The sequence below is a fragment of the Erpetoichthys calabaricus genome, chromosome 10 (assembly GCF_900747795.2).
Source record: "Erpetoichthys calabaricus chromosome 10, fErpCal1.3, whole genome shotgun sequence".
Classification (NCBI taxonomy): Eukaryota; Metazoa; Chordata; class Cladistia; order Polypteriformes; family Polypteridae; genus Erpetoichthys; species Erpetoichthys calabaricus.
This window is the reverse complement of record NC_041403.2, coordinates 125,678,000-125,703,243: the sequence shown is the minus strand read 5'-3', so window position 1 is coordinate 125,703,243 and position 25,244 is coordinate 125,678,000. Positions and strand designations below refer to the sequence as shown.

The following is a 25,244-nucleotide window of genomic DNA, read 5'->3' as shown; positions in this document are numbered from 1 at the left end:
TTTTATACCGTTTCATGTCAGCATTAATGCCTGCTGCACATACCTCTCTTAGGCAAGGGAAATGTGCAGGGTCACCACTTGACAGCTGTGTCTCCCACAAAGTCAGCTTCAACTTGAATGCACATATGCTGTCATAAAACTGTGTGACAACTTTTTTGCGGCCTTGCAACATTTTGTTCAGAATATTCAAGTGCTCTGTAATATCCACCAGAAATGCAAGGTCCTGCAGCCATTCCTGACATTGTAATTCCATCACTGGATTTCCTTTTTTCTCCATGAACTGTCCGATTTCCTCGCGTAGATCAAAGAAACGCCTCAGCACAGCACCTCTGCTTAACCACCTTACTTCAGTGTAGTATGGCAGGGTATTAGTAACGTGATTGTCACTGAGAAGGCAGTCAAACTGACGATGATTCAGGCCTCTGGCTCGGATGAAATTAACAGTTCGGACAACCACCTCCATGACGTGATCCATTTTTAACGACTTGCAACACAATGCCTCCTGGTGCAAAATACAGTGAAATGTCCAGAAACCATCTCCTCCATTAGCGGCTTGTACTTTCTCTCTGAATTTTGTCACAACACCTGCTTTTCTTCCGATCATTGATGGCGCGCCATCTGTAGCCAGGCTGACGGCGCGGGACCAGTCCACCCCGACTCTGTCCAGCGCGCCAACCACAGAGCCGAAAATGTCCTCAGCTGTTGTGGTGTCACTCATAGGCACCAACTCAAGGAACTCCTCAGTGACGGTCAATGCGTCATCAACTCCACGAATAAATATGGCCAGTTGAGCAACGTCTGTAATGTCAGTGCTCTCATCAATTGCAACAGAAAATGCAAGAAATGACTTGACCTTGTGTTTCAACTGCCTGTCTAAATCAGCCGATAGTTCCGATATCCTCTCTGCCATAGTGTTTCTCGTCAGACTAATGTTGGCAAATGCTTGTCGCTTCTCAGGACACACGAGTTCTGCAGCCTTCATCATGCATCTTTTAACAAACTCACCGTCGGAATACGGCTTTGATGCTAATGCTATTTCGTTAGCAATTACGTAGGTGGCTTTTACTGCTGCTTCACTGACCTCTCGGCTCCGAGTGAAAATTGACTGCTGTTTTCTCAGACCCACCAGCAATTCATTTATCTTCTCTCTCCTCAGTCGTCCTTGCAAGATGTCGTATTTTCCACCATGATGAGTCTCATAGTGGCGCCGAATATTATATTCCTTGAGCACCGACACTTGTTGATTACACACCAAGCACACAGGTTTCCCATTTATCTCTGTGAATAAATAGGAAGTGGTCCATTTCTCTTGGAAAACCCTACACTCGGTATCCACTTTTCTCCTTTTTGACAAAGACATTTTGGCTAATGAGGGTGTCAAGGTGAGTAGAAAATAATGTAGCCTACAGAGTGACAGAGCTGTTGCTTCTTTTACTCTAATTAAAACAGTGCACCCCTCCCCTTTGACTAACACAGTGCGCCCCTCTCATCTGACTAACACCCTAGCGGATGATTTAGGAATTGCATTTTATTACGAATTTCGAGTTCGTGTCTTTTATTAATTTTTTTACTTTCAAAATTCATCCAGTGGGCCGGATTGAACCCCCTAGTGGGCCGGTTTTGGCCCGCGGGCCGTACGTTTGACACCCCTGGCATATAGCGCTGTCTTGTTTAGTGTGTGCAAGAACATGCAGGTGGCCAGTTGCTGAGTGCTACAACGCACATTTTAAAAAAAGAAAGACAAATATATGTGACGTTTTGAAGAAATCATTTTATGACGCGAATAGTACCAATCAGAAAACATCGTCGAAGTAATGCAATATTATTTGAAAACGAACAGCGTCAGGTTGGGTGTGAAGTTATACTGGCGCTGTTTGAGTCAGATCAGAAGCTGAATAAGCTGAAAAAGCTCCTGTTCTGACTCTAAGTAAAAAAGCATGAATTAATCAACAGAAATAACCGCGATTGATATTTTAAAGTTAACGATTTACAGTGCATACCAATTTATAAATTCAATGTCCGTTTGAGGAAAAAAAAACACTTTCTTCAAAGCTGGGAATCGAACTCGCGTCTCTGTGGCACAGTAAGGCAGTGGTGCCCCAAGTCAGCAAACCATCCTTATAACTTATTTTTTTCAAGATCCATAACACACAGACAGACAGAGCACTGCGTAATACAGAGACAGACAGGCAGAGATATACAAACAAACAGGGAAGGCACATGTACTCTGCCTGTCTGTCTCTGTATTACGCAGTGCTCTGTCTGTCTGTGTGTTATGGATCTTGAAAAAAATAAGTTATAAGGACAGTTGTTCATGTTAATTGCAGTCTCAATTGTTAAAAAAATATTTTAAAAGGAGCATCCCACATGAAAATATAACGATCTCATTAACTGACAGTGCATACCAATTTACAAATTTTATGTCCGTTTGAGGTTAAAAACAAAAAAAAGAAGTAACACTTTATCCCCAGCGGGGAATTGAACTCATGTTTGTGAGGCAAAGAAAAGCTACTCGGTCTGAGAAGCAAATCTTAGCGCGCTACGCCACGGAAACTGTTATACGGTGTGTGAAGCTTTTGTGGAAGTGTTTATTTGATCTTAGGAACTCGGGCTTTACACATTCTACATTTTGTAACATTACTAAAATATGAAAAAGTTTCTGTTTTAGCAATGTGTTTACACAGATTACTGTAGAAACGGAACACGCATGAAATGCAAGTATTCCAAATAGCGATCTATTATTTCTATTCTAAAACTCCAGCAGTTCAGTCACTCCCAGATAATCAAACAAGCCATGAGCTGGGATAACTTAGTGAACGTTCTGCGACGGTGGGGGATGGAATAGCCGGCTGCTCGCTGCTCCTCTTAATCGGCACATTTAGAAGACAAAAGAGAGGTGAGAACGGTTTTAAGGTGGGCCGGATCTACGAGTTTTTTCGTAGACTCTGGTAATTCTAGTGTTAACAGCTGATTGTCGCCCCCTATCCCTGGATGTAGACTTTTGACGACATTAGCCTTCAACCACTCCTGTCGACAAAAGTCGACATCCGCCCTAAAAGAGTTAATTCAGTGGGGTGAACAAAACAATTGCATAAAAATGTGAGGCAACTAAAGCATTTTTTTTAACACAATCCCTTCATTTCAGGGGCTCAAAGGTAATTGGACAATTGACTCAAAGGCTATTTCATGGGCAGGTGTGGGCAAGTCCGTCATTATGTCATTATCAATTAAGCAGATAAAAGGGCCTGGAGTTGATTTGAGGTGTGGTGCCATCCTTAAGCTGCGAAAACAGAAAAAACCCATCCGAGTATTTTGCTACAATATTACAAGTGGCAAAATCTAGTTTGGTACATCCTGAGAAAGAAAGCAAGCACTGGTGAACTCAGCAACGTAAAAAGACCTGGACATCCACAAAAGACATCAGTGGTGGATGATCGCAGAATCATTTCCATGGTGAAGAGAAACCCCTTCACAACAGCACTCTCCAGGGAGTAGGCATATCAATATCCAAGTCTACCATAAAGAGAAGACTGCATGAAAATAAATACAGAGGGTGCACTGCAAGGTGCAAGCCACTCATAAGCCTCAAGAATAGAAAGGCTAGATTGGACTTTGCTAAAGAACATCTAAAAAAGCCAGCACAGTTCTGGAAAAACATTCTTTGGACAGATGAAACCAAGATCAACCTCTACCAGAATGATGGCAAGAAAAAAGTATGGAGAAGGCGTGGAACAGCTCATTATCCAAAGCATACCACATCATCTGTAAAACACAGTGGAGGCAGTGTGATGGCTTGGGCGTGCATAGCTGCCAGTGGCACTGGGATACTAGTGTTTATTGATGATGTGACACAGGACAGAAGCAGCCTATTGAATTCTGAGGTGTTCAGAGGCATACTGTCTGCTCAAATCCATCTAAATGCATTTAAATTGATTGGGCACCGTTTCATGATACAGATGGACAATGACCCAAAACGTACAGCCAAAGCAACCCAGGAGTTTATTAAAGCAAAGAAGTGGACAATTCTTGAATGACCAAATCAGTCACCTGATCTTAACCCAATTGAGCATGCATTTCACTTGTTGAAGACTAAACTTCAGACAGAAAGGCCCACAAACAAACAGCAACTGAAAGCTGCTGCAATAAAGGCCTGGCAGAGCATTAAAAAGGAGAGAACCCAGCATCTGGTGATGTCCATGAGTTCAAGACTTCAGGCTGTCATTGCCAGCAAAGTGTTTTCAACCAAGTATTAGAAATGAACATTTTATTTCCAGTTATTTAATTTGTCCAATTACTTTTGAGCCCCAGAAATGAAGGGATTGTGTTAAAAAAATGCTCCTTTAGTTGCCTCACATTTTTACACAATTGTTTTGATCACCCCACTGAATTAAAGCTGAGAGTCTGCACTTCGACTGCATCTGAATTGTTTCATTTAAAATTCATTGTGGTAATATACAGAACCAAAATTTGAAAAAAGTTGTCTCTGTCCAAATATTTATGGACCTAACTGTAAATTTAAAGAATTATTGATATTATTATTCTATGATTCAAATGTAACAAGCCAATCTGGATAACTCCCCAATTGTGGGGGAATCTAAAATTATGAAATAAATATCAAGACCCGTGAAACTACTACACAGACTCAATTTTAATTACTGTTTCAGTTTATAATATGTATAACCAACTACCTATAGTGTACAGGTGCTGGTCATAAAATTAGAATATCATGACAAATTTGATTTATTTCAGTAATTCCATTCAAAAAGTGAAACTTGTATATTAGATTCATTCATTACACACAGACTGATGTATTTCAAATGTTTATTTCTTTTAATGTTGATGATTATAACTGACAACTAATGAAAGTCCCAAATTCAGTATCTCGGAAAATTAGAATATTGTGAAAAGGTTCAGTATTGAAGACACCTGGTGCCACACTAATCAGCTAATTAACTCAAAACATCTGCAAAGCCTTTAAATGGTCTCTCAGTCTAGTTCTGTAGGCTACACAATCATGGGGAAGACTGCTGACTTGACAGTTGTCCAAAAGACGACCATTGACACCTTGCACAAGGAGGGCAAGACACAAAAGGTCATTGCTAAAGAGGCTGGCTGTTCACAGAGCTCTTTGTCCAAGCACATTAATAGAGAGGCGAAGGGAAGGACAAGATGTGGTAGAAAAAAGTGTACAAGCAATAGGGATAACCGCACCCTAGAGAGGATTGTGAAACAAAACCCATTCAAAAATGTGGGGGATATTCACAAAGAGTGGACTGCAGCTGGAGTCAGTGGTACAAGAACCACCCCGCACAGACGTATGCAAGACATTGGTTTCAGCTGTCACATTCCATGTGTCAAGCCATTCCTGAACAAGAGACAGCGTCAGAAGCGTCTCGCCTGGGCTGAAGACAAAAAGGACTGGACTGCTGCTTTCTGATGAAAGTAAATTTTGCATTTCCTTTGGAAATCAAGGTCCCAGAGTCTGGAGGAAGAGAGGAGAGGCACAGAATCCACGTTGCGTGAGGTCCAGTGTAAAGTTTCCACAGTCAGTGATGGTTTGGGGTGCCATGTCATCTGCTGGTGTTGGTTCATTGTGTTTTCTGAGGTCCAAGGTCAACGCAGCTGTCTACCAGGAAGTTTTAGAGCTCTTCATGCTTCCTGCTGCTGACGAACTTTATGGAGATGCAGATTTCATTTTCCAACAGGACCTGGCACCTGCACACGGTGCCAAAGCTACCAGTACCTGGTTTAAGGACCATGGTATCCCTGTTCTTGATTGGCCAGCAAACTCGCCTGACCTTAACCCCATAGAAAATCTATGGGGTATTGTGAAGAGGAAGATGCAATACGCCAGACCCAACAATTCAGAAGAGCTGAAGGCCACTATCAGAGCAACATGGGCTCTCATAACACCTGAGCAGTGCCACAGACTGATCGACTCCATGCCACGCCGCATTGCTGCAGTAATCCAGGCCAAAGGAGCCCCAACTACATATTGAGTGCTGTACATGCTCATACTTTTCATGTTCATACCTTTCAGTTGGCCAACATTTCTAAAAATCCTTTTTTTGCATTGGTCTTAATTGATATTCTAATTTTCTGAGATACTGAATTTGGGACTTTCATTAGTTGTCAGTTATAATCATCAACATTAAAAGAAATAAACATTTGAAATACATCAGTCTGTGTGTAATGAATGAATCTAATATACAAGTTTCACTTTTTGAATAGAGTTACTGAAATAAATCAACTTTGTCATAATATTCTAATTTTATGACCAGCACCTGTATATATGCTACTGGAGAACAAAAAAAAGCTGTTTGAATTTCAGTTTTTCAACAGAAGCACCATGTTTGATTTGTAACACATTCTTCTAATATAGCTATATTACACAGTGCTTCATAGAACAGTTTGGTAAAGGATCTGAGTGCATGGTTAAGAATGTATCAGCTTTCAAAAAGAATATTTTGCTTACATTCTACAATAGACTTGTATTTTGAAACGTGTTAATTGCTTGAGTAATTATCTTTGTGGGGCTTATCCAGAAAACTGTTTTCATTGTATACAATAAAAATAACTGCTTTAACTGTCTATATAATTTAGCAGAAAAAATACCACTTTAACCTGAAACAGCTAGGCAGTGAAAGGAAAGGAGAACTACAGAACAAGGAATACTGAAGATATGGCATTACTAAGAGTATCAAAATAAATAAGAGCTTAAAAACTGTCCATGTTTCATTCCGGGGGAAATTGTGCGAACAGATATCCAAAAAACTAGGGATGCACCGATACCACTTTTTTGGAAAACGAGTACGAGTACGAGTACTTGCATTTCAGTACTCGCCGATACCGAGTACTTAATAAAAACATGATTTAAATTTACAAGTAACAGCTTTAGTCATATAATTTAACAAAAAAAACAAGAAACTCTCGTCTATCCACTGGAAGGTTAGGCTAATTAGCGACACGGGGCTAACATTGCTTGTCCAAATATCCGTGGTGAAACTAAACGCAGAGGAGGCTTGCAGTAGGCTGTGGATATGTTTTTTCACGGAGTCGTGTAGTTTAGGCAGCTCCGTGTCAGTCATGTAGCGGCGGCTTGGGACATCATATCTGGGCTCCAGAACATGGAGGAGACGCAGGAATCCCACATTTTCTACCTCCGAGAGTGGCTGGTCACTCAATGCAATGTACTCGATAATTGCCTGTGTTATTTTCACAGCACGTGGATTGTCTCTGGACATTTTCTCTCGTCTTGCAAGAGTTTGCTGCAGCGTGGGTTGTGTTGGTTTAGAAGCGTGGGTAAACTCTTTGTACTCGTTGTCGTGTTGGGATTTTAGGTGCTTGATTAAATTACTTGTGTTAAATGCGCTACCTTTTGAGCCACCTCTGGACAATTTCGCTGAGCACAATTTGCAGTCCGCCTTTGTTTTGTCGTCTTCATTCACTTTGAAATAGTTCCACACGGCTGACGTGTCTCGCCTCGCCTTCTCCCCGCTCTGAGCTGCAGCCGGGGCCTGGGGGCGGGCACTCGGCGCCTGTGATTAACCCCTTACACACCGCTCAAACATAGACATTTCTCAGACCATGGTATCGGTCCCCAGTATCGGGGGACTTTTAACGAGTACGAGTACTTTAGAAAATGTGGTATCGAGGCCGATACCAGATACCCGTTTCGGTATCGGTGCATCCCTACAAAAAACTATTCATAAAGCTGAACAGGCTTACAGGAGACACTGGGAAAAATAAGACCTACCTCTAAAGTAAACAGGATTGATATCAAGTTCTAAAAAAACAGCACATATGCAAGCTCAAAAAGTTAGGCAAAAGAATGCAGGACTGCCTGGAGGAGCACTGAAAGGCAGTTTTATACAGAGTATGTCACATTATGAAAAATTTCCAGAAATTTTCAGTCAAAGTCTTCACTTAAAAACCCTAGAAAATAGGAGGCAGTTGGTGACACGCTATCAAAATCTGAGCTAGTAATTCACTCCAACTACTCCATGACTATCTCTGATAAAATCAAACTGACTGAAGCTCAATTCGTAATGGCTAGTAACTCTTCTTATAGTACCAGCACTGTCTGCCAGGACACTATTGGCTTTCAGAAAGGGCATGCACAACTGTACTAGAAGGTCAGCACCCGGTCAGTAAATTAGACATGCCAAGTAATTTTCAGTCATGTAAATTGACAACATCAGACAACCATATAAAAAGAAAAAAGTGACCAAAAAAAAAATTTGATGAGTTTTACATCACACAGAATATGACTGACAACATGACAAATAGTCAGTTTTATCAAAGTTGAAGATGACAAAATGGACAGCAACTTAATCTTCTGATGCAAACACAAGTATGAGAACTTACCTTTTCTCACTTTCTTCTGAAGCTTTATGGTGTCAGAAGATTTTTTCTTGATATCAGCTCGTGCCTTCTTATACTCTAAACAAAAAAAAAAACATGTCTTAACAGCACATACAAAATCTTGAGATGCACAGACTATATGCTGAATGTAGTTTTCATGAGAGTAAATGCTTTATGACAAGTTACTATTTCCTTACAAAGTTCACTAATTACCTTATCATTCCACACATGCATTATTCAAAACACTGAACATAACTGAAGGATGAGACATTTGAATATCAGAGGAAAAATACTTAGCCTTCTGATTTATCCTTTTGAAACATTCACATGTCAAGACACTATAGCAGAGCACATCTAAACCAAGTCTAAGGTACAACAGGAAAACAATCTTTTACCAAGTTCTTAAATGTTACATCAAAGACTGGATGGCTCTATGGACTGCAATAAGACAGCATTCATAAGTTAAACAATTATGACTGACAAACAGCCAAGTAAGTGGCACAGTGTACTATGTGCTCCTTTTTTCTTACTCATTTATAGGTTTAAAAGAATTAGTCCAATAAACTATGCAAAACCCTCCATATCTCCTCTCTGTAAACAGAAAATTCTGGCCTGGCAAGTTGCTGATTAAATAAAACATTGTTTTTCACTTTTAGCTCGGTCTTGTTTTCCAGTTTGTTTCTGAATGTTAACAATTAAAAATGGCTTGTTAAAACATTAGGAGGGGTCGGGGCTGGGGCGAAGGAGTAAGCCATTACTTTTTTTTTTTTTAAATTTATTGTAATCATTCCATACAAATAGATCAATTTATACAAAAAAGAACTGAAGACAAATCAAACCCCATCCATGAGAACGAGAGCATGGCCAAAGGAGAATTGCTTAGGGCTTTTTAATAGGGCAAAAATAAACAAAAGAAAGGAAAAAATATATATATAGGTAAATAAAAAAAATGGAGAAGGGAAAGAAATGCGGAAATAATTATTTCTTCTTATTCTAAAATATTATTGATTAGCTCCGGCCAGGTTTTGAAAAAATTCTGTACAGATCCTGTAACTGAGAATTTGATTTTTTCCAATTTCAAATAATATAAAACATCGGTTTCCCACTGACTTATCAGAGGATCTGAGTTAGGATTCTTCCAACTTAACAAAATAAGTCTGCGTGCCAGAAGTGTAGTGAATGCAATCACCGTTTGCTTGTCCTTCTCCACTTCAAGTCCGTCTGGAAGAACACCGAACACAGCTGTTAATGGGTTAGGAGGCTGTCTGAAAGGCACTTAAAAATTTTGGTCCAAAATGATGTTAATTTGGTGCAGGCACAAAACATGCGACCCAGTGAGGCAGGAGCTTGGTTGCAGCGTTCACAGGTTGGATCTTGCCCTGGAAACATTTTGGACAGTTTTAAGCGAGACAGATGAGCTCCATATATAATTTTTAGTTGAATGATTCTATGCTTTGCGCATATGGAGCTCGAGTGAATTCTCTGCAATGCTACCTTCCACTCCATTTCTGATATATTGATCAAGAGATCTTTTTCCAATGTCCTCTTGGATCTTTGAAAGCAAGGGATTCTAATAAGATTTTATATAATGCGGAAATGGTGTCTAATTCCTTGAAACTGAGCAGTATTTTTTCCAGCATGGTGGAGGGTACGAGATGAGGAAAATCGGGCAGTTTCTGTTTAACAAAATTTCTAATTTGAAGATAGTGAAAGAAATGTGTAGCTGGGAGGTTGAATTTGGAACGTAATTGTTCAAAGGATGCAAAGATATTGTCTATATAAAGATCTCTGAGCAATTTAATCCCAAATCTTTTCCAGGTATTAAAAACTGGATATGTTTGCAAGGGTTGAAAGAGGTGGTTCTCTTGCAGAGGTGCCACAGATAAAAGATTTTCCATCTTAAAATGCTTTCTAAGTTGCTACCATATTCTGAGTGAGTAAAGCACAATTGGGTTATTAGTATATTTGTGATAACTTGCATTTATTGGAGCGCAGAGCAGGGAGTATAAAGTAGTACTACAGGATTTTATTTCTATTGCGGGCCAAGCCTGTGTATGTTCATTTTTTTGTGTCCAGGTTTTTATGGCTTGTATGTTTGCTGCCCAGTAATAAAACTGAAAATTAGTTAAAGCCATGCCACCTTTTACCTGAGGTCTTTGTAGGGTCGCTCTTCGATACGTGAGTGTTATGAGTTCCAAACAAATGAGGTTATAGTTGAATCTAATTGCTTAAAGAACGATTTATTGATATATATTGGAATGTTCTGAAATAAAAAAAAGTTTAGGAAGGATATTCATCTTAACAACATTAATTCTTCCGGCTAGAGTGAGATGAAGGGTTGACCATCTATGCAAGTTTTGCTTAATTTTTTCAATACAGACGGCAAAATTTTGTTGATAAAGAGCTTTATGTTTACTTGTGATATTTACCCCAAGGTATTTAAACTGATCTGCTATGGTAAAAGGTAGGATGTCCAATCTAATATTATATGCTTGTGAATTCACTGGAAAGAGTATACTTTTATTCAAATTAATTCTGAGACCAGATATCTTTTGAAATTCTGTGAGTGCTGTTAAAACTGCAGGCACAGTGTTTTCTGGGTCTAATATATACAAAACCATATCATCTGCATATAGAGAAATTTTCCAATCCAGTCCTTCTCTGATAATCCCCTTTATCTGATAAGAATTTCGACAGTGAGCCTCCAGTGGTTCAATGGCGATTGCAAATAGCAGTGATGACAAGGGGCATCCTTGTCTGGTGCCACGTTCTAGCTTGAAGTAGTCTGAACAAATGTTGCTAATACAAACTGAAGCTTCTGGATTGGTATACAGTAGTTTGATCCATGCACAAATATTCGGGCCAAACCCAAATTTCTCCAATGCAGTGAAAAGGTAGTTCCACTCAATCATATCAAATGCTTTTTCTGCGTCTAATGATAATATCATCTCTGGGGTGTTTGACTTTGCTGGTGAATATATTACATTAAACAGGCGTCGGAGATTGGAAGATAAGTGCTGGCCTTTAATAAATCCAGTTTGATCCTGTGATATTACCAAGGGCAGCACTTTCTCCATCCTTCCAGCTATGATTTTTGAGAGTATCTTAACATTATTATTCAGGATTGGTCTGTGTGATGCACATTGTAACAAGTCCTTATTTTGTTTAGGAAAGACAGAGATTAATGCTTGACAAAAAGTTTGAGGTAGAATTTGATTGTCTCTAGCTTCTGTAAGTGTTGCCAATAAGAGAGGAGCTAGCCGAGTAGAGAATTTCTTATAAAATTCTACGGGGGTATCATCAGGGCCTGCTGATTTCCCGCTTTGAAGTGACTTTACAGCTTCTACTGATTCTGATAGGGTCAGAGGTTTATCCAGTTCCTCAGCACTTAAAGCATCTATTTGTGGTGTCTGTAATGGTATCCAGAAATGCATTAGATTGTGTGTTGTCTTCTTTGAACTCCACAGAGGACCTCTTTGAAGTGGAATATAAGGATTTATAATAATAATTTATAATATTCTCTAAATGTGCGCATTATATTTTTATGGTCAATGATTTCTTCTCCATTCGTGTTGGTGATTACTGGGATTGCATTGCGAACTTCTTGTTTGTGAATTTGTTGAGCTTTTTAGCTTTTCCTCCATGTTCATAGTAATGATGTCTTGACTTATAAATAAGTTGTTCAGTTTCTTTAGTTGTCAAGATGTTGAGTTCTGTATGCTGAACCTGCCTTTTCCTATGAAGAGCTTCACTTGGATGCCTGGCTTGTTCTTCATCTATTCTAGTAATTTCGCTTCTTAGCTCTGACGCTTTCTTGGTTTCTAATTTATTTCTGTGGGAAAGATATGAGATAATCTGTCCTTTTAAGAAGGCCTTTAGAGTTTCCCAGAGTGTTCCTGCAGAAACCTCTGAGGATGTGTTTGTCTCTAGGAAGAAGCTGATTTGTTTGGATATAAATTCTGTGCAGTTCTCGTCTGCCAATAGAAGAGGGTTAAGACGCCATCTGCGAGGGGCTTAATGATTTTAGCTCCAAGACTAGAGAAGTATGGTCGGAGATAACAATTGTGTCATATTTGCACGATTTAATCGTAGGCAAGAAGTTATTATCTATAAAAAAATAATCAATTCTTGAGTAGCTATGATGCACTGGTGAGTAGAACGAATATGTTCTTGAGTTTGGGTTAAGAAACCTCCAGGGGTCTGATAAGTTGTGGTCAGTTACAAACTGTGTTAGATGTCGTCCCCCCTGTCACAGGAGTCCTATCTAAGAGTGGATTTTAAATACAATTAAAGTCCCCAGCCATTATAATTTTATGAGTGTTCACATTGGGAATGGATGCAAATAAATTTTATTTATCATCAACATTGGGTGCATAAACATTTATCAAAATCACTTTACTGTTATATAAGTTGCCCATGACCATCACATATCTCCCTTCAGAGTCCGATACTACATCTGATGCTACAAATGGGACTGTTCTGTGTATGAGAATTCCCACACCTCTAGTTTTCTTTGTAAAGCTAGAATGGAACATTTGGCCAGTCCAGTCTTTTTGTAGTCTGGACTGATCCTTGCTTAGTAAGTGGGTCTCCTGTAAAAATGCTATTTTAGCGTTTAAGCCTGTTAGGTGAGAGCATACTTTCTTTCTCTTTAATTCGTGATTCAGGCCTTTAACATTGGAGATATTGATTCTGAGTTTTTAATGTCATTTTATAGTCTTAACTGGTAGTGTGGAAGTTTTAATCTTAATTTCAAATTTCCCCACGAGTTATTGCCATATAGCCTATTGTTACATTGATATTTATAGTTATAAGGATTAGAATAATAGATTAGATATAGCCTACTCTCCTTCTCTCCCCACTTTATCCCCCCACCCCCCCATTTTGCCTCCCCGCATGAGGCTTGATCCCACTTCGCAGTGTCCCAGTCCTCTGACATACAAAGAGACAGAGCACGTCCAAAACAAAACAAGCCACCCAACTTCAACTTGAGCCATGAATGCCTGCTTAACGTCTTCCAGCTGATCTGTAACGTCATTCATTTGATCGGCAAGTTTCTTCAGTTTGTATCTATTTTCTTCGATGTGCTCCTCTAATTTCTCCAAGATGCCTTTAAAGGTCACGTCAAAACGTTTAAATAGACGCATTTCCTGGATTTTCTTATCCTTCTTAAGCTCACTTATGGCCGTAGCCAGTATAGTGATCATCTTTCATTTCGGACAGTTCGCTTCGGCTTTCGTGCTCCGAGAGTGGAATTGCAGCTCCTGTTACAGCAGATGCTGCGGGCTCGCGATGAGTAGATGAGAGCACGTACTGCAAGGCCTTTTCTAGTCTTGAATGATCCTCAGAAATCGGCGATCCATTGTGGCCTTTATCACTTGCACCCTCGCTCCCATTTTCACTCTTGACAGGAGATGACGCCGTGGAGCGGGGTCCTAGGAAGTCTGCGCATTTGTCTGCCTGTTCCAGGTCAGTCTCCGAGAGGCCATACCTCGTACTAGGGCCGGATGTCTGTCCAGACTTTGATGCAGTTTTAAGTTTCTTTTCCGGTTATTTCTGACTTCTCCTTTTGTTACTCATGTTTATATATTGTAGTGGAAGTTCCTTGGGTCAGGTAAATACAGGATACCTCTAAATAATAAGAAATACGTGGGAAAATAAAGCCGCTGCTAACGGAGCTCTGCTTCAGACGTCCATCTCCTGCAATGGACGAGACCAACTCCCAGGGAGTAAGCCATTACTAATCTATTCTTTTTACCCCCACAATTTTAAGTGCCAACACAACAAGCTTCAAAGCCATAACACCTGGCAAAACTGGATATTAAGTTTAAAGCTATCTTATGTAATAACATACTACCTTAATTTAAGACTATAAAATGGCAACAAAACTTCAGGAACAATATTTCTATGACCAAACAGTAAGGTTTTTGAGCTGGAATGTCAAAGGTCTCAATCATGAATTAAAAGAGGAAGAAAGCATTCTCTCACCTAACAGGTCTAAATGCCAAGATAGTATTTTTTACAGGAGACTTGCTTGTTAAGCAAGGATCAGTTTCAGCTGCAAAGAGATTGGACTGGCCAAAAATTCCATTCCAGCTATACAAAGAAAACTGGAAGTGTGGTAATAAACTTAATATAGAGAACAATTTCATTAATAGTATCAGATGTAGTATCTGACCCTGGAGGGCAATATGTGATTGTGATGGGCAACTAGTTTAATTGTAAAGTGATTTTGAAAAATATCTACACAACCCAATGTGGAAGACAGAGACTTCATCTAAAACATATTTGCATCCATTCCTAATGTGAATACTCATAACATTATAATGGCTGGAGACTTTAACTGTGTTTTAAAATCTTCAGCTACAGGAGCAATAACATCTAACACTGCAAAAACGATTACACATTTTGCAATTGATCAAAACTTATCAGACCAATGGAGATTTCTAAATCCAAAAGTAAGAGCATACTACTCCTCACCAGTACACCATTGTTACTCAATATTTGATTTTTCTTTATACTGTAGATAATTTTTTGGCCACAATAAAATCTTACAAGTACAACACTATTGTTATCTATGATCACACAACTCTGATTAACTCTTTTAGGGCTAATTTTTTTTTTTTGGTTCTTTTCTCCCAGGGCTGAATATTTTTTCCAAAAACTAATTTTTTTAAAAAAAAGAACACAAAGCAATTGTTTAACATATCAAATCAGCAAAAAATATTTACTTTTGACGAATGTTACTGTTTTGCATGTTGTATGAGCCTGCAAAGTATGATATCGCTCAAAGCAGCCAATTGCATGCACTGCCACATTGCACTGCTTACAATATGTGTTGCACTGGTGCCTCCTTTTCAATTGTCTGTTGCTGCACTTTCTCACATATATTGTTAGTATGTACTGTAGAGAGACAAGTCACCCGTTTGACATTGTGCCATGCCAATGCCACCAAGTTTTCCGCCCGCATGAAAACCGGATTGTCAACTCTTTTCCTCTTCAGCCTGTCTAACTTCAACTGTGAAGGCATGTGTCTCTTGTTCACCCTCACTGTGCCACAAGCTCCAATTCCCATGCTCTGTAGCTCCATTAACAATTCTGGGCATGTACAGTGCATCTGGAAAGTATTCACAGCGCATCACTTTTTCCACATTTTGTTATGTTACAGCCTTATTCCAAAATGGATTAAATTTATTTTTTCCTCAGAATTCTACACACAACACCCCATAATGACAATGTGAAAAAAATTTACTTGAGATTTTTGCAAATGTATTACAAATGAAAAAAATGAGAAAGCACATGTACGTTAGTATTCACAGCCTTTTTCATGAAGCTCAAAATTGAGCTCAGATGCATCCTGTTTCCCCTGATCATCCTTGAGATGTTTTTGCAGCTTAATTGGAGTCCACCTGTGGTAAATTCAGTTGACTGGACATGATTTGGAAAGGCACACACCTGTCTATATAAGGTCCCACAGTTGACAGTTCATGTCAGAGCACAAACCAAGCATGAAGTCAAAGGAATTGTCTGTAGACCTCCGAGACAGGATTGTCTCGAGGCACAAATCTGGGGAAGGTTACAGTTAATTTCTGCTGCTCTGAAGGTCCCAATGAGCACAGTGGCCTCCATCATCCGTAAGTGGAAGAAGTTTGAAACCACCAGGACTCTTCCTAGAGCTGGCCGGCCATCTAAACTGAGCAATTGGGGGAGAAGGGCCTTAGTCAGGGAGGTGACCAAGAACCCGATGGTCACTCTGTCAGAGCTCCAGAGGTCCTCTGTGGATAGAGGAGAACCTTCCAGAAGGACAACCATCTCTGCAGCAATCCACCAATCAGGCCTGTATGGTAGAGTGGCCAGACGGAAGCCACTCCTTAGTAAAAGGCACATGGCAGCCCGCCTGGAGTTTGCCAAAAGGCATCTGAAGGACTCTCAGACCATGAGAAAGAAAATTCTCTGGTCTGATGAGACAAAGATTGAACTCTTTGGTGTGAATGCCAGGCGTCACGTTTGGAGGAAACCAGGCATTGCTCATCACCAGGCCAATACTATCCCTACAGTGAAGCACAGTGGTGGCAGCATCATGCTGTGGGGATGTTTTTCAGCGACAGGAACTGGCAGACTAGTCAGGATAAAGGGAAAGATGACTGCTGCAATGTGGAGAGACATCCTGGATGAAAACCTGCTCCAGAGTGCTCTTGACCTCAGACTGGGGCGACGGTTCATCTTTCAGCAGGACAACGACCCTAAGCACACAGCCAAGATATCAAAGGAGTGGCTTCAGGACAACTCTGTGAATGTCCTTGAGTGGCCCAGCCAGAGCCCAGACTTGAATCCGATTGAACATCTCTGGAGAGATCTGAAAATGGCTGTGCACCGACGCTTCCCATCCAACCTGATGGAGCTTGAGAGGTACTGCAAAGAGGAATGGGCGAAACTGGCTAAGGATAGGTGTGTCAAGCTTGTGGCATCATATTCAAAAAGACTTCAGGCTGTAATTGCTGCCAAAGGTGCATCGACAAAGTATTGAGCAAAGGCTGTGAATACTTATATACATGTGATTTCTCAGTTTTTTTATTTTTAATAAATTTGCAAAAACCTCAAGTAAACTTTTTTCACGTTGTCATTATGGGGTGTTGTGTGTAGAATTCTGAGGAGAAAAATGAATTTAATCCATTTTGGAATAAGGCTGTAACATAACAAAATATGGAAAAAGTGATGCGCTGTGAATACTTTCCGGATGCACTGTATAAAAATTGTCCATGTACACAACATGACCCAAATGTTCATAGCCCTGAAGCAGCTCCAGCACAACCTGACTTGTCAAGGAACAGTTCTCTCTTTGAAAGAAATATTTTCCTGCATATGTAATTACTTTCAGGCAGAAACCAGTGTTTGCTTCTGCCAGTACAAAATTCTTTATTCCATACTTTGTGGGCTTGTCTGGCATATATTGGCAGAAAAAAAAGTGTCCCTTTTATTTTATCAAAGTTCAAGCAGGGGCTGAACTTTATACATGGGGTTATAGCCTGGCTCACCCCTTGGGATTTGATTCTGGTTATCACAGAGGTGAACAGAACTTTGCAGCAGCACATACCTATCACGCAGCATAACCTCTCCAAAGCCACCAGGGGACAACGGACATTTGGACCAATCCTCCCTGAAGTTATATCACCAGTCTAGTCCCATCTCTATTTGTAATGCAACAAAGCCCTTTATCTTGTCTTTTGTTGTAGGTTTCCACTTTGAAAAAACGAGAATGCGCTGCAAGCGCAGCCTGCAATTCAAAAAATTGCTCTGTATACCTGTTTGTCTCGTCTGACAGTAGTTGAAAAGCAGCATCAGGAGAGAGCAGCCTAAAGTAGTCCAGCGGCTGGTAATTTGTCGTGTCCAACAGCAATCCATGCTGTCTTGTGAAGTCTGGCAGGCAGTTTGGCTCCCACGGATCAATGTCTGGGCATTCCTCCCACACGAACCTTGCAGTAGGTGCGTCGGCTGCGCGAATGCACTAAGCTGGCAGTCGATCAGCTGGGGCGGCATTGGCTGGTGTCCGATCAGCTAATGCCAGTTCCTTACTTTCTTGCTCGATCTCCTGATCACTCTCAACAAAATCAGATTCTGAAAAATCAGAGTCCGACTCAGCAATAATGCACAAAACATCGTCTGCCGAGTATTTTCTTTTCTGTACTCGCTTCGCTCCCTTGTGAGATGTTGATGCCATCTTGCCTTTATTTACATTTGTTTACATTTCGTAACTCACGCACACGCAAGGATTAGATGCTGAGTCAATGAGTCTAACATTCCTCCAAGCAGAGAGGGAATGCCTTTGACGTCACAGTGAGTTTTGCTGCTATTAACAGCCGATTGTTGCCCTCTACCCCTGGATGTCGACATGCACCCTCAACCCCACCAGTCGACAAAAGTCGACACCCGCCCTAAAAGAGTTAAGGGAGCTCAAATCACTACACCCCATATACTCTTCTCACAGCTCGTGTCTTAAACCCCTAATATTAGCTGACAAAAACTGTACAGAATTTATATCCAAGCAAACTGTTGTTTTTTTTTTGCAATCAGAACTGAACCGCTTAACAAAAGAAACAGACCAACTAATTTTTGAATCGCAACATCATTACTGTGAACATGGAGAGAAGGCTAACAAGATTTTAGTTAAACAAATCCACAAGCAGGAAGTTTACAATGCAATATCAGTAATTAAAAACACTGACAAAGCTAAAATCATTGATCATAAAAATATAATGCACACATTTAAAGACTACTGCCAGTCCTTATATTCTACTTAGTGTAAAGTAGACAAGACAAAATCTAATGTGTTTTGTGATGCATTACAGATAACACAGCTAGATACTCTTAGTGCAGAAGAATTGGATAAATCTATTACTCTAAGAATTACTAGACACTATAAACTCACTTCAGAGTAGGAAAGCAGCAGGACCTGCTGAAAAAAAAAATGTCACTTAAGTTAGCTACCCTTTAATAAGCAACATTTATAGAAGCCAGAGACAATAAAATTCTACCTCAAACTTTTCACCAAGCATTAAATTACCATCGTTCCTAAGAAAAACAAGGACTTATTACAATGTGCATCATACAGACCAATCTCACTTCTGAATAATGATGTTAAGATACTCTCCAATGTTCTAGCTAGAATGATTGAGAGAGTGCTTCCTTTACAATTATCACAAGACCAAACCAGATTTATTAACCCCTTAACCGCCCTCTGCCGGATATATCCGGCACCGTTGTTTTATTGCTAACGCCATACTGCGTTATCCGGCACATTTGCCTGTGGTTATATGAATGCCTGGCAAGTAGTATAACTGATGGTTTGGCGTGGGTATTATTACTACGTTGTATTTCGACAAGTCTGTGGTTGTTTTGGCCGGTCATGTGACGTGATTCGCATGTAACAGCTGTGAATATGGCGAAACGTAAACTGACTTCAAGTGAGGCTTTGCAGGCGATTTTGGACAGTTCTGATCATGATTGTAGCAGTTCTGAAGAAGATTTTAGCGACAGTGATGAGCAGCAACGTGCGCTGCATGATACTGTGAATGAAGACGCATCGGATGACGGCGCTGAGTGGGTGTATCCCCAGCATCTCAGCTGGGCTGCTGCCCGTGGTGAACTACCTTTTCTGCATTCGTTTGAGGCAACGTGTGGCTTTATTGTTGATGTAAACAATTACACTGCTGAGCAGTTTTATGAGCTGTTTGTGTCACCTGATTTGATCAGACATTTTGTTCATCAGACAAATCTGTATGCAGCACAGTTTATTGAGAAAAATCCCAATTTACCTCCACATTCCCGTGTTCGTGCTTGGTTTGACACTGATGAAAATGAAATGAAAAAATTCATTGGGATTTTGATGTTGATGGGAATAATCAGAAAACCAGATATTGAGATGTACTGGTCTACAGATCCTATGTATGCAACACCTATTTTTGCAGCTGTCATGACACGTAACCGATTCTCTTTGCTGCTGAAATTCTTTCATTTGAATGACAACAGAAACGAGCCAGATAAGAAAGATCCAAACCGCGACCACTTGTTCAAGCTACGTCTTTTGATTGATCATTTATTTGAAGCATTTCAGTTGCCCTACATGCCAGGACCGTCAGTTGCAGTTGATGAAAGTTTATTGTCGTGGAAGGGCCGCTTACAGTTTCGACAGTATCTACCATTGAAAAGGGCACGGTTTGGTATCAAGATGCTTTGCTTAGCTGAGAATTCAGGTTACATTTATAGATTTCGTGTATACACTGGCAAAGAGGATCCTATGAGTAGTATTTCAGCAGTGTTGCCAGATGAATGTAAGGACTTTAGACTTTCAGAAAAACGCTGTCATGTCTGTTCAAAGAAGGGTCAGCGTAGAGACGTCAAGACCTTCTGCTCAAAGTGTCCCAGCAATCCAGGACTTTGTGCAGTTCCCTGCTTTGGCCTGTGGCACAGCAAACTCAAATACTGGGAATGAAACTATGATTGACTGAACTACTTTTGACTTTAGAATTACTTTTGACTGTTCCGTTTTTGTAGTTGACAATAAATCCAGAAGCCTGAGAAAAGGTACATTTTGTGTTTTATTATGTGTTTGCCCATTTCTAGAACTTGCACAACATTTAGTGGTCAATACTGCTTGAATAAATGTAAAAAATGTAAAAAAAATGTAAAAAAGTAAAAAAAAGAAAATTGTTCAGATTTCGCCTGGCGTGGGGAATATTTAGGGAGTTGGCGGTTAAAGGGTTAAAGGGAGACACTTATCTTCCAATCTTGGAAGCTTGTTTAATGTAATATATTCACACAAAGTATAACACCCCGGAGATCTCATCTTTGGATGCAAAAAAATTCATTCAATATGGTTGAATGGGACTACCTATTCAGTACATTGCAAAAAATTGGGCTTGGCCCGAACATATGTGCATGGATCAAACTAATATATACCAGTCCAAATACTTCAGTTTGTATTAACATTATTTCAGACTACATCAAACTAGAACATGGTACTAGATAAGGATGCCCCCTGTCAACCACTACTATGTGCAATTGTCATTGAACCATTGGCTGTTTAATTTTGAAATGCAACTGAGATAAAGGGGATTATCAGAGAATGAACCTTAAGAGGAAATATCACTATATGCAGATGATATGGTACTAATATATATATACTAGGGGGCTTCGCCCCCTGCTCGCTTCGCTCGCCATCCCCTGGTGTTGGGCAACCCGAAATACATTGATGTATGTATGAGATATATTGGAGTGTAAAGGTGTAGATGATGAACAAAGGAAGTAAAGAACCCATAGCATGACACAATAGAAAGATTTATTGGAATATTTCTTTATACACAACATTTGTAGTAAAGATGGTGTGTTGTCCTTGAATGAGTTTTCCTCGGTATGGAGTATCTGCAACTTTAACTTTAATGTCAGATGAACGCCGAACTCTTGAGAAGGCTACATAAAGTAGTCCATGTCCAAGTACAGGCTCAGAGAGGTATATGCCAACACTGTCCATGGTTTGTCCTTGGGATTTGTTGATTGTCATGGCAAATGCAGGTTTAATGGGAAATTGGCGTTGTTTAAGTGTAAAAGGTAATTCCAGGTCAGAACTTGTAAGGTCAACTGTAGGAATCAAAACAGTATTGTTAGAATGTGATCCTGTAAGTACTGTTGTAGACTTAGCTAATGGGTGACTGTTTATGACTTCAGCGGCGTCTCTCATTATCAGCTCTGTGTATTGCCTGTTTTCAGGAAGGGTCATTCGTTGATTGAATGCGACATCTGGATCTAACACGTAGATTTGTGCATAGTTGCGTTCGTGATATGGTTCAGGGTGCACTGTTCCAATCCGATGTAATAGTTGTCCACATACGCGAAAGCAGTATGGGCCATTGCCAGCTGGTGGCCTGATATTTACCCCGGTAGATGCAAAAGCAAATGAACTATTGTAGGATCCAAAGGAGGCAGTCTAACCTGACCCTTTTGACAACAACGTGTAAACTAATTAGTTGTAGTGCCAGTTGTTTCTTCAGGGAAGTTAAGTGAATGACAATGACAGCAAATGATATTCATTAATCCTAATGAATGTTCATTAATAGTGGACTCATTACAGAATGCGTTGTCAGCTAATTGGCGGAATTGTTTAGCAGCTGTTTGTCGTTCCTTTCTTTGCCGTTTATGTATTGCCTCTGCTGTTTGAGAGTCGCGTTGTAGGCGCCTGCGTTCATTAATTGTATTCAGGCGGGTTCGTTTCTGTATGTCTGTCAGTTGAGATGTTTCGTTTTGGAGCCGTGACTCCTTTGGTTGCGCTGTTTGAGAAGCGCGTTGTAGGCGCCTGCGTACATTGTTTTTATCCATGCGGGCTCGTGTTTGTAGCTCCGTTAGTTGAGCTGGATCGTTTTGGAGCCGTGACCGTGACTCCATTAGTTATCCATTGTCTACTGTTAGTAATATGGATAATTGCACTTACTGTTAATACGGAGCGTTTTCTGTGGTTGTAATGTTAATAATGCATCACTGTAATGTGATTCACTTACTGTTAATACGGAGCGTCTTCTGTGGTTATATGTTAATAATGCATCACTGTAATGTGATTCACATATGCTATATGGTTTGGACGTGTGAGGATGCCGAACGTTTAATACGGAGAGTTCGTTTATTCTTATTACCCGGACCATGCTGTAATGTTAATAATGCATCACTGTAATGTGATTCACACTTAGTTCAGAAGCGCATTGTAGGCGCCTGCGCCTTTCATACTATCTTTGTGGACACAGTAGTGTCTTCCGTTTGACTCTGGGGCACAATGCAGAATCCTCTTTTCTGTGTGGCGTTAGTTGAGCTATTTCGTTTTTGAACCGTGACTCCTTCGTTAGTTGAGCTCTTTCGTTTTTGAGCCGTGACTCCTTCGTTCGTGGTGGATCAGACTTCGCTTGCGGTTTATGAGACGCGTGCTGTAGGCGCCTGCGCACTATGTCTCCTGCGTCCATCGCCGCGTACCTGGGTCCGTGCCTTCCGGTTTACCATTCTCGGTTAGTAATATGGATATATATATATATAGATATATATATATATATATATATATATATATAAATCTCTCAGATCCTCAAAATTCTATTCCTGCAGTCCTAACAGCAGTAGCAGAATTTCAAAAGACATCTGGACTTAAAATTAATTTGAATAGAAGTATGCTTTTTCCAGTGAACTCACTAGCACACAACATTAGATTGGACACCTTCCCTTTAATCATCGTAGATCAGTTTAAATAGAAAACTCTTTTTCAACAACATTTTGCTATCTGCATGGGAAAACAAACAAGACATGCATAGATGGTCTACTCTTCATATCACTTTAGCAGGCAGAATTAACACTGTCAAGATTAATAACCTTCCTAAGCTTTGTTTTCTATTTGAAAGCATCCCTATATACAACAACAAACAATTTTTTAAGAGATTAGATTCAATCATAACCTCATTTATTTGGAATTCCAAGAATATCCATGCACCCAAAGGGTGACCCTACAATGACCTAAAGAATAAGGTGGCATGGCTCTACCCAACTTTCAATTTTATTACTGGATGACAAATATACAAGCTATAAAAACCTGGACAATGGCACAAATAGGTAAACATACACAAGCCTGGTCCACAATAGAAATAAAATCCTTCAGTACTTTATATTCCTTGCTTTGCACCCCAGTAAATCCAAGTTATTGTCAATATACTAACAACCCAATTGTCTTTTATTCACTAAGAACAAGGAACCAATGTAGGAAGCACTTCATGACAGAGAACCTCTGTGGCACCTCTACACAATAACCACTTTTTTTCCACCCTCTGAAACTTAGTTTTTAGTGTTTGGAAAATGTATGAGAGTAAATCGTTTAGAAATCTGTATATAGATAATGACATCTTATGAACAATTACACTCCAAATTTAGCTTCCCAGCATCACAATTTTTCCACTATCTTTGCTAAATGAAATCTGCCCAATTTTCCTTACCCCCCACCTACTTCTAATACAGAAGAAATATTGATCAGTCTTCTATAACATATAAAAACATTTTAAAGTCCCTTCCCTTCAAAGATTACACAGCACAGTAACAAAAATATCTCCTACACAACCTTTCAGAAAAGGAGCGAATGGCAGCCATGCACAGAATTCACTCTAGCTCCATATGCACAAAGCATACAGTTATTCAACTTAATTTTATTTAATCAAAAACATCCATATCATTTAAAATTCTCCAAAATATTTTTTGGGCAAGATCTAACCTGCTAACATTGCAATCAAGCTCCAGCCTCACTGGGCCACATGTGTTAGGCTTGCACCAAACTAACATCATTCTGGACAAAAATCTTTAAATTCCTATTACAGAGCCTTGGTGTTACAATCACTCCTACTTAATTAACAGTTATGTTTGGTGTACTCCCAGAATGATTTAAAGTAAAGAAGGACAAACAAATCTACACGTAGACTTAACTTACTCAAATGGATGAATCCTAACCCAGTGGGAAAACAATGTTAAAGACTATTTGAAATTGGAAAAAAAAAATCAAATTCTCATTTAGAGGATCTGTTCAAAACTTTTAAAACCTGACAGGATCTACTCAATAACATTTTACAATAAGCATTTATATTGGGGGGAAAAAAAGAATGAATTTACACAGGTTCCACATCAAGCATGGCAACACAGATGTTCTTGTAGCAGCCCGCTTCAACAGCCATGGACACTGTGAGAGGGACTTTAAACTCACAGTGCTTATGGGCAACTTCAGAACACAGCAAGCGAGAAAAGAATGGGAAGTTAAACTCGTGCTAAAATGGTTTAAATAGAGACAACAGTTTTATGGACAGATATGAGGATGTTTGCATCTCTCGTACTGACACTGACAACCTGTGTACAGACCCACATTGTATTGAAAACCCATCAGAAACTTCAAAAGACTTTGTTGGATAGTTATCTTATCCAATGATCTTGACCATTCATTGTTCTCCTCTCTTGCTAAATGAATCTTAGCCTGAAGACGATTATTTTTTTACATTTAAGATGTCTCACTTAAAGGTTTCCCAATATTGTATCTGTCCTAGTGTGTATATAAACACAGGGAATTCCAGTTTCTGTATTGCATCTTGCATGAAGAAGGGGCCTGAGTTGCCTTGAAAGCTTGCATATTGTCATCTTTTTAGTTAGCCAATAGAAGGTGTCATTTTGCTTGATTTCTCACTATTGTGGAAAAGGATTCTCTTCCCTCTTTTCTACTGTTAAAGTTTTACTCTGGCTGTTGGCCTTCCTCTTTCTCTTGGGTGGGCGTTGAATTTAGTCTTGTTAAGTTTAACTTGATTGTATGGAATGTTACATTACTTTTA

The 25,244-nt window shown here is 39.8% G+C and overlaps 1 protein-coding gene across 2 annotated transcripts in view; it reads right to left on the bottom strand.

Moving 5' to 3' along the window:
• mtss1 (MTSS I-BAR domain containing 1) overlaps window positions 1–25,244 on the bottom strand; it is a 227,409-nt gene that overhangs the window by 51,713 nt on the left and 150,452 nt on the right. For both annotated transcript variants that reach the window (XM_051932832.1, XM_028811889.2), the window contains exon 6: window positions 8,368–8,442. In XM_051932832.1, the coding sequence (XP_051788792.1) occupies window positions 8,368–8,442 (75 nt within the window). The remainder of the gene's footprint in view (window positions 1–8,367; window positions 8,443–25,244) is intronic.